The sequence below is a fragment of the Amblyomma maculatum genome, chromosome 1 (genome assembly GCF_055883805.1).
Source record: "Amblyomma maculatum isolate TAMU_Amacu chromosome 1, ASM5588380v1, whole genome shotgun sequence".
Classification (NCBI taxonomy): domain Eukaryota; kingdom Metazoa; phylum Arthropoda; class Arachnida; order Ixodida; family Ixodidae; genus Amblyomma; species Amblyomma maculatum.
This window is the reverse complement of record NC_139344.1, coordinates 500869645-500880097: the sequence shown is the minus strand read 5'-3', so window position 1 is coordinate 500880097 and position 10453 is coordinate 500869645. Positions and strand designations below refer to the sequence as shown.

The following is a 10453-nucleotide window of genomic DNA, read 5'->3' as shown; positions in this document are numbered from 1 at the left end:
TTGATTTGTGCCAAATGCGCATAAGCACCACCACATCGCGGTGGTGCAGCGTAGCTTGCGAGATGCGAAATTGCGTGGAATTTGTGCAACGCGTACACACGAAACCTGCGGCAACGGCTGCGTGAGCGAAGGCTCTTCGGCTTACTTTCACCCGAGCTGTATTAAACTCTATATAAGAGATTTTGCGAGAAAACAAAGCTGTGTGCTGGGGCTTCGCCATGTTTTCCCCAGTTTACAAGCGAAGCTTACCTGAAACAGATATTTCATGTTTCTGACTTTCCACGACCGTGTAGCTTCGCTCACAGCGTGCATAGACATCACGGCGGCGGCGGCGGCGGCGGCATACCTGTTGACTTAGCTACGACGTTTAATCTTTTATAAATGAAGTTATTTGTTCTCTTTGAAGATAAAAACGTCTTCCGAGGCCAGTCCTTGCGGATGAACGGTCGTTGAATGCGGGCGGCGCGCGATTATACAAGCACGCTGTACACGGCGATGTGCGAATCGTAGGCACTGCCGCTGTCGTTTGCGTGGCTGCACACCCGCCACGCACAACCGGCCAATGCAGAATCAACCTGCTTGGTTTGTGGGAAGGCAGATGAGGCGTGAAAAACCAATGAGCTCCTCGTCGCGATCGCGGCTTCCGATGTAGCATCCGATGTACATTCGAATATAGCCTGCACGCTCGCTTGCGGGGAATAAGGCGAGCAGCATAACTGGTATATTTGTCGAATGTATACGTGGCTTTAGGACATTCTACTACGTGCACTTTAATGCTCAAGAATCGACTCGATACGTCGGACATATCTATATACTTCGTTCTACCACACCGCCATATGGTGCGCTATGCACAAGATGAGCCAGCCAAGTTGGCCGCCATTCTTCATTACCGCCCACCTTGACACCAAGACTGCCCCACGATGGCCCCACCGTAGGGAACCATAACCACCGTATCCACCACAGAAGCAAGATCACGCACCATGCACACCTTTTGCTACCATCGCCAGCATGGCGCCACGAATTCAGTCGGATTTTTGGTGGTTAGGGTGGAAAATGGTGGCCATGGTTATTTTTCGGTGGTCATGATGTGGGCAGTATGGTGGTCGAGATTGACCACCATAAAGCATGCCCATCATGGACACGAAAAAAACACCATGGCCACCGTTTTTCCACTCTAAATACCATAAACCCACCACAAAACGATGGTGGTTTTATGGTAATCTACGGTGGGATTTTCGATAGGGCTGGGACAGTTAAAAGGCGTTGAGTACACGATGAACTTAAAGCCCGAAGCTGTGGGAGTGGTCGTCCCGGCGAGGAGAGTTCCAGTGGCCCTCCAAGAAAAAGTCAAGAGCTCCAGCGCATGGAAGAACAAGGCGTCATATCCAAGGTAAATGAGCCTACAGAATGGTCCAGTCACATGGTCACTGTAGTTAAGAAAAAGTACGCATCTGCCTAGATCCCACAGCACTCAACAAAGTTTTGCTACGGGAGCATTACCCCATGCCGGCTCTTGAAGATGTAGTGCCTAAGCTTGCAGAAGCAAAGTTCTTTACAACTCTAGACGCGGCATCGGTATTCTGGCAAATAAAACTAGCTGACGCAAGCTCCAAGCTCTGCACAATGAGCACACCTTACGGACATTATCGCTTTCTGCGCATGCCTTTTGAAATTGCCTCAGCCCCGGAAGTGTTGCAAGCAGCAATGCATCGCGTGCTAGAGGGTTTGCCAAATGTCGCAGTAGTAATGGATGACATTCTCTTATGGGGCAAGACTAAAGAAGAACACGACTACCACTTGCAGAATCTTTTAACACGCTGTCGCGAACATAACTGAACTTGAAGAAATGTTCATTTTTCCAGCCAGCGGTACGCTACCTGGGACACGTGCTTACTGCAGAAGGCCTGCGGGTTGACCCACAACGCGTAGAAGATATTTTGGAAATGACAGCACCAAAGAATAGTAAGGAACTGCAAGCTTTTCTGGGCACGATAAACTTTGTGCAACGTTTCGTCCCTAACATGTCTGTAGTGACCGCCCCTCTTCGATCTTTGCTACGCAAAGAAATCGCATGGGTATGGACAGAAAGGCAGCAAGAAAGCTTCGAAAAGTTGCGCGAGGCTCTGATAACAGCCCCAATTCTCTGTTATTTTGACCCCAAGAAAGGAGTTACCTTATCAGTTGCCGCAAGTCAGTTCGGGGTAGGCGCCGTTCTGATGCAGGATGCGCGTTGCGTTTTCATCGCGGTCACTCGCAGATGCGCAGCAAAGATATGCTCAGATAGAAAAGGAAACCCTCGCGATAGTGCACGGCTGCACCAAATTTCATGACTATATATTTGAACAGCATGCAGTAACAGTGGAGACAGATCATTTTCAATAAACCACTGCACCAGTGCCCGCTACGCTTGCAACGCATGCGGCTGACGTTGCAACGTTATCCCATCATCGTTACGTATAAACCCGGCAAAGAACTGTTCCTCGCAGATGTTTTATCTCGCTTTCCCACTAAGGCATACATGGAAGAACACCAGGACTTTCAAGTCAATGTTCTTGATTGCGTTTCAGCCTCTGAGCACTGCCTGAAAGACCTGCTTGCAGCAACCAGTGGCGACAGCAACCTGACAAAGCAGCGCGAATACGCCGAGGCAGCGTGGCCTCTTCACAAGCATGAAGTCCCCGAGCAACTTCGGACCTACTTGGGGTACCGAGACGAGATACACGCGCAGGATGGCCTCGTATTTCGCAGCAACAAGGTAATTATATCAGAGTCAAAAAGATACGAAATGATCCGCCTCCTTCACGCGGCGCACGCTGGCGCGGATAAAATGAAGGCGAGGGCTAGGAACGTGATGTACTGGCCGAACATGGCGAGCGACATTGAGCAGTTCTGTAAAGGGTGCAAGGTGTGCATGAAGAATCAGCCGCGAAACGCCAAAATGCCCCTTTTAAGTCACGATGTCCCAACCTTACCCTGGCAAGTTGTTGGTATTGACTTGTTCTTTTACGAAGGTCGTGAATTTGCCGTCATCGTGGGCTTTTACTCATTTTTTTTTTAGATTCGGGAACTTCGAACCGCCACAGCAACCTCGCTGAAAACCTGGTGTTCTGAAATCTTTTCTGTCCATGGCTTGCCTTTGAAGCTGTGCAGTGATAATGGGGCGCCCTTTAACAGCCGGGAATTTAAGGACTTCCTGAACATCCTAGGTATCGCCCACGTCACATCAAGCCCCTACCACCCGCGGTCTAACGGCATGACAGAAAGAGCGGTGCAGGAAGCAAAGAAGCTTCTAAAAAAATGCTCCTTTAAAATGCCTGCATTTCAAATGGCTTTGCTTGAATGGCGCAATACTCCGCGTGATGATGTGCTACAGTCCCCTGTGCAGAGGCTGATGGGACGCCACACTCGGACACTTCTCCCGGTGCCTAGAAGCCACTTGGAGCCACGGGAAATACCCAGCAACGTGGTTTGCAGCCGGCTTCGTGAGATACGCCAACGCCAAAGGACTTACAACCGCGGCAGCAGGTACCTGCCACCTGCGACACCAGGACATCAGGTCACCGTGTATGACTCAATCCAGCGGAGCTGGTCTCCAGCTGTCTTTCTCAGGCCAGCTAACGAACCTCGCTCAGCGATCGTCAAAACCGAGGACGGCAGGGAAATTCGACGCACACGAGAACATCTACGACTGATAGGACCGCAACCTGAAGCAAGTTCCGCCCCCCAAGAAGGCCCTCGCACAGAGCCTGTCCAAGAGCTACGCCGAAGCACAAGGCAGCGACGCGAACCATGTCTGTACCCTCTGCCCGAGCGACGCTAAACCTTGTTTTTTTCCGTAAAAAGGAAGATGTAGCAGATCTGAGTAAGGCTGACGTCACTCGCTCTAACCTAATCTGCGCATGACCCAATGCGTCAGCACATGTATATGTACGCCGTCTTGTCGGAAATAAAAGTTGTTCATCACCCGACGCGGGGCCGTGCACACATACAACAACCATCATCCCCGCGATAAACTCACTGCCCTTTCTCTCTATTCTAAGCTTTCCATCTGTTGCGCTAAACAGTCCAATTTCAGATAACACCAAATATTACGTCGTGCGCACAACGGTCACTGCCTGTTCGCAGAACCAAAAGAGAAAAAAAAAAGAAAGTGATGTCCCAGCAGGGAGTGACGGCTGCTGAAGGAACAACAAAAACAGTAAGGGAAGCTGGCCTGATACCTCCCTCGCCTCGGCAGAGAATTCTGGAGCATGGCACTGTTCATGTTCCCGGTCGACGCTCGCGCAATAACCTTCAAATCGCGCTCGACTGTACCATGGCGGAAGTAGAATGGTGGCGAAGGCTGGGCTCAAAAGCGGTTCAGCGGTACCGCAGCATAGCCACAGGTCGGGGGCCAACCACTCAGATTAAGAAATTATACTACTGAAAAGTATCAACATAAAAATAGGCATTTGGATAACTTCGCTTGTGAATGAGGTAAGGTATTTTATAAATACATTCTTATCTTTTTTTATCTTGCAACACTCTTATCGCCCCACCCCCTTGATGTTGCATCGGTTAGCAGGCGCTGCCAGAGGTAACCAAGGCAACGGAGATGACGAAGCACGAAACGGTTTCTTATCGCTGTCTGCTGCTAGTCTGCTGTGGTGCGCCCGGGAAAGCGTAATTTAGTTCGCAAGTCTGAAAGTGTCCCTTTTGCGAAGATTTCGACGTCCTTGCTGGTCGCTGCTCTGTCGCCGCTTGGTGAGATTTAATATCCCCCTGCAACCGTGTTTTTTTTTTTTTTTTGGTTTCGTCGTGCGGGCAGTGCGAAGTCTTTTTGCAGCAGTGTATTGCGCTTAGCGTTTTATCGCAAGATGAGCCCGCACAAAGTGAGGAAGCGATGCTCTGCGGCACGTTGCGACAGCGTCGACTCAACCGTCGGTACCCTTACCACTTATCGGCTGACTTTCACCGGTGAGCAGATCTGGAGGTTGCACACAGACTCAATGTATGCCTGTGTTAAGCACGTTTGTTGATGCTAAAGCTGTCTGGACTGGTGCAACCTTAAAATTGCCTTGAAAACTGCTGCATACTTTCTGTCGAAGCATTTAAATGTGAAGAGTGCTCCACGTATGTTTTGATGCACCTACTAATTCATGACATTATTTCGCAGCTGTCTTTGTTTTCTGTACATGCATGTGTCTTATCTGGTGATGTTTTGTGGCAGGCACTTCAAGCCGTGCCTCGGCTGTGATCATTAGGATGATTAGCCCGCTTAAACAGCGCTACTGTTTGTGCTGTCTGCGACATGCATTTTTATTGTTGTGATTTGTTGCTGTATTTTATTGGTTGATGCAATAAACCATGAATATGAAAACCATAATTGTTCACTTGGTACACTCTGTTGCGAACTGGGCACGACTGCCCCGTTGCACCAGTATTTCTGGACCGCACCTTACTGTGCTGAGGGACAAAGTAAATGGCAAAAGTACTTGCACGACTTGCAGCAGTATTTGTGTTATGAATTTGCATGCATGGTCTCTATTTGGAAGTGTTGCTGCCTTTCTATGCCGCTACTTTTGCCAACCACTTTCATTGTGCTGGAGCAACTGCTTATAAACAAGGGCGTAAACAACTCGAGTTCATTTAGATGGCAAAGGCTGGCGCGCGCTGAAAGGTTAACAACCTTCAAATGATGCGGGCTCGTCAATGCAACGCGGCGTTTTTTTTTTTAACTTTTTTATAATTCGCGCCAAAGTGAACGTATGCGTGACGTCATTTGAGGTCATAGCCCCCCAATTTTCATTGGTCGCTGGAGCCCGTGAGCCGCCATGTTATGTACGCATGGGCGTCTATGGAGCCTTCGCTACCATAGTACATATACCTTGACTGTACCACCGGCAAAGTCCGCAGGCTGGAAAAGCGGCCTAAAACCGCTAGCGGAGGCCTCTGGAACTCCTGGATCTGAAAACGGGAGGCTCCGAGGCCGCCCAGAAGGCCCCAAAGGCCGGTGTTGGGCCCAGGAAATCTGGGCGAAGAAGAAATAGCGCGAGGCACGGGAGCGCAGCGCAAGCACGTCTGTTTGCTTCGAGCGCCAACAGCCAAAGCTGTGCAGCAACAGTTAGCCCAGCTAATTGCTATCAGATGCATTGCAACCACGTGGCGGGCATGCCATTGTGAAGATCGGTGAGGATAAACTACCTCTGCATGGCAATGGGTCAGGCGGGCGCCCGTGACAAGAGGGCAATAATGCGCGCCCAACGGCAGTGAAATTAATTACCACACATAAGGACCCAAATGGGGCTGGGAACGTGTCTTCATGATTTGCCACGGAACGGGAGGCCTCTGCCCGATAATGCGGCATTGCTTATCATCCGATTAGCATAGGATTCTGCAATAAGCAACACGATTTTTAACCAGAATTGGAAGATAGCAAATACCGGCTGTATGGCCGGTTATCGCCGGTCAGAAAGGAACTGCAGTCAGGAACAGCTGGTGCATATCGAGGTTGCTTTTTGGTACTTATCTTGTGTATCTTGTGTTTGTGTTTTTTGCGCCACATATCTGAATATGAAACTATATATGAGCGCAAATTGGGTTTGCTTTATGGGTCAGTATTTCAAGGACGCAATGCAGCGGTTTTGGCGTTCAATTGGCTGCTGATCACAATGTTGCAGGATCAAATTCCTGCCACAACAGCGGCATTTCAGTGGAGGAGAAATTATAAGCAGCCGTGCTGTCCCAAGCAAGCAGGCATTGGGTCCTATCGGGCTTTTCAACCGTGCATCGTCACTGCTTTGGCGACGCCAGCACCAGGTGTATGATGTACAGAAACAGCAGTGATTCACTTTAGCAAAAGTAATTACTTTTACTGCAAAATTACTGCTCTAAAGTAATTCATTACATTACTAGCTTACCTTACCAGAAAAATGATAATCACATCACAAATTATGGTGAAAGTTTTCAAATTACTGTAATTCAATTACTAATTGCCATGTAAAGAGAATTAGGGATGGGTAGCTCCGGAGCGAGCTGGATCTTCAGAGCCGCAGTAATAGATGACATAGGTTGCGCCTGCGTGGTCTGAAGCACTGTAGCTTCACCGTGGTCCGAGACAGGGGACCTGGTCGACGATGTTCGGTAGGCAATGGATGACTCCGCTACCAATGTGTCGTTCGGGGATTCGCATCGCGGCTTCTCCGCACGCGAAGTCGGTCCCGAGGACGCAGGAGGCGAGGTGGAGGCCTCCATTCCCGCGGGGGACCTCCTACCCGGCCACCACAGGGCGCGGCCGGTGCTAGGCCTCGCTAGTGTTACGCGAGGCTCGCAGAGTCAGTCCGTGGACCGCGAGAAGCGGCCGAAAAACGGGGAGCGACCCGCAGAGGCCGCCCCCGACGAGCGGTCACGTCCGCGGTTCCGATAAGGAAAAGCCCACCTGGTGAAACAGGAGCCGCCGGGCTGGCACAACCGTGGGGATGATGTTGCTGTACGTCGAGCGCGATTTGAAGGTTATCGCGTCGACCAGCCTAGCACTCCGGGTTTGCATTATCATTTCGCACTCTCCCTCGTTAGCTGTTCCATACTGTAGCAGATAAGGCTGACGTCACTCAAAAAATACTCAAATACTCAGAAAAAAAAACTCGTTGCCGATATATAAAAGGAATAATCGCAGTTAGAACGCTCAATAAACACAGTAACAGATGCCTTTAAATTTTTGTTTCGTGCGCAGACCCCGAGTCGGTTTTCGGCATGTCCTGGCTGTGCTAATGTAAGGTAGGCAGCTGAGACATCAGGTATGAGCTAGTCGATCGCGTACTAATGGCCTGAATTCGTCCTTTTCTTAAATGCCAGTGTCTGCCTCTATTGGGAACACGGGGCAATAGCTGGAACTGTTCCGCGCATTATTGTTTGCTCTATCGACTTATATGTAAAAGAAAAACAAAGAGACGTTTGCGGGTCACACCACAAAGCAAAATGTTGGCTCTATCACTGGTAATTTTTTCACGAGATAAAGCCGGACACAACGGAAGCACTGATTGGTAATAAGCACCCAGAAAGTAACAGTTGAAATGAAGGAGGTGCTTTCATGAAAATGACGCACTGGACGGTTTTTGAGCCTTACGGGATATAGACACATAAAAACATGTTCTGAATGAACTGTCTTTTGCCGCGGCTAGTAAAAAAAAATAAAGAAATAAACACATTAGTTAATTCACATAATCGCTGGGTGCTCAACGAGTTGACCAAACGGGATCAAGCGCAGCGCGCACAGGCAGGCCTACAAGTATAACGCACACGGGTTAGGAACGTCATCGAATATTTTATGCAGTGAACGTAGCTAGTGCGGCTCGTGGGCGGCTGATACTAAGGTATGATGTAAATGTGTTGACGCACTGTAGAAACTGATAATCAGGAGATATAAAACAAACCACGCCACTGTGGTTGGATTAAATTTTGTTATGCTATTAAGCCTGACCACGACACCTAATTCTCAAAGCGTGTTCCAGCTTCACGCGCCTGAAAATTTCAACGCCATTTGCCAGAAACCACTTGGCTGATGAACTGGACGGCATATGCCCATCGATGTTCATCTGCTGAACATTAGACTCGACATTGAAATACTGCACAGAGTTGTCTACAAATTATTTTATGCTTAAAACGGTCAATCTTCTATCAAGCCCGTCTTGCGCACCGATCGGGGCGGGAGCATGGGGCATACATGGCAAAATTACTTCTCAAAAGGAATTAAATTACATTACTCATTACGGCCCCCTAGAAGTAATGAAATTGCAATTCAATTACTTCTACTTAGTAATTCAATTACTTTTAAATTACTTTCTAGTTTCAATCAACGCAAAAAATAAGTAAAGTTGGTGAAGAAAACAACTTGTTCTCCAGACTCGAAGCACACACATTATTTCGTCTTCCCGCCAAATTCCTTCCCAGAGACCTATTCCTTCCCTCTTTCCTACAACACTTGCCATCACCAGAACAAGACAACCGCAAAAAAAAATAATCATAAAGCAGAAGCAGGGTTGAACGGTCGTGAAATGAACGGCGAACTCAGCGCCTTGCTGACCCGGAGCTGTCTCCGCCATTTCAACGGCCCGAAGAAGGTTATTTATTGCTTCCGCAGTCTCAAGAATTGACGTCGGCACCTTGTGCTCACTGCTCAGTAATGCTCAAGCCACGGCGGCTCACGCCATGGACTCTTCCACCTATCTCCCCCACCCCAATCCTCCCTCGCCCCGTGGTTACGAGTGTAACCATGGATCCGCTGTGCCCTAGCCGACGCAATAGGGAGTGCCACTGCGCCGCGCTTCCAACTAGTTTTCAGCTCCAGCCTTCTTGCACCATCTCTCCCTTCGGCATTCCCTTGACGCCTTGTATCCTGCTGCTTGGAGAATAGTTGTCATGAGTAGCCGCACTAAGTGACATTGCTACACAGAAGGTCTCAGACGGACTGTTCTGCTCAATTCCTTTTGCCGATCCGTTACGCTGGCTTCGGTTTGCCGCACGTCGTTCCTGCTATCGCGTAACTACTTTGCTGTCTATTGAAGGAGTAGTGCTTTAGAAAAAGTAATTTCGAAAAGAATTAATTATTTTTGCTGCGAAATTACTACCAGAAGTAATTCATTACATTACTAAATTACCAACCCGAAAACGTAATTCATTACAGTACAAATTACCGAGAAAATAAATTAAATTACGCTAATTTCATTACTGTAATTCAATTACTGCCATGTCTGGCCTGGGGGACGAAAAAGTTGCAGCCGTTGTAGTGAACTTGCGAGGTGTGTGCGAAGGCGTGAAAGTTTCATTTCACTTGCGGTTTTACGCTAGGGCTTCGAAGTAAGTGGAAGATCCGCGAGATTGGTGATTGGATGTTAGTGGTAGCGTGCTTTAGAAGTAGAGGTTAACTTAGTGCACCTTACGAGGGCAGTGCAATAGCAGTCTGTTGCGCACGGATAGAACTTAATGTAGAAGACCTCATGCAGTGCACAGTGCGACCGACTTGCACTCAAACGCTCGATATGTTCGTCTACGGCGATAGCTATCGATTATATACTTTCAGCCGCGCAAGCGAACGGACGCGCGTAGAATGGACGTCAGCAAAGCGACAAGGGCCCTTGACGGCAGCGGAAACAGAACTGCTGCAGATAACAGGTATCAGATTCACTTGCCAACAGTGCTTACTGGACAGATTGCTCTTTTCGTTCACTGTGATGTGCAACTTGAGCCCTTCAATGCAGAGGATTTCCGAGATGCCCTTTCCAACACCAGAACGCGTTAACCGCATGGGGGCATGTGACACTCGGCAGTTCCGAAGCAACTAAGCGGCTGCTCCTTGTCAACGAAATGCGGATGAAATATGGTCGGTGCATGTTCATCGACCCATGTCAAACTGCGGCTGCAGTGGATTCTACCTGGCGTCGCTGACGACGACATACGGATGGACTTTGCAGCATTC

General features: G+C 48.9%; 2 protein-coding genes across 2 annotated transcripts; both read left to right on the top strand.

Annotated features, from left to right (window-relative positions):
• The first annotated feature begins 1348 nt into the window (after positions 1-1348).
• Positions 1349-3067, top strand: LOC146210329 (uncharacterized). Its single transcript, XM_084609577.1, has 3 exons — positions 1349-1390; positions 1863-1962; positions 2568-3067. Exons 1-3 carry the CDS (start codon positions 1364-1366, stop codon positions 3056-3058), a joined length of 618 nt encoding a protein of 205 aa, XP_084465703.1. The 5' UTR covers positions 1349-1363; the 3' UTR covers positions 3059-3067.
• Positions 3059-4156, top strand: LOC146210328 (uncharacterized; the record flags this gene model as incomplete). The annotated part of the gene is made up of 1 exon (XM_084582266.1): positions 3059-4156. A coding segment is annotated over one exon (762 nt), but the record flags the coding sequence as incomplete, so codon positions are not given.
• Positions 4157-10453: the final 6297 nt, after the last annotated feature.

Bases quoted from the DNA above. Each gene is read 5' to 3' on its own strand.
- LOC146210329 (XM_084609577.1), top strand. From the start codon at position 1,364: ATGGAAGAACAAGGCGTCATATCCAAG. The intron at 1,391-1,862 runs GTAAATGAGCCT...TCATTTTTCCAG, and splicing joins AACAAGGCGTCATATCCAAG to CCAGCGGTACGCTACCTGGG. The intron at 1,963-2,567 runs GTAAGGAACTGC...ATTGCGTTTCAG, and splicing joins AATGACAGCACCAAAGAATA to CCTCTGAGCACTGCCTGAAA.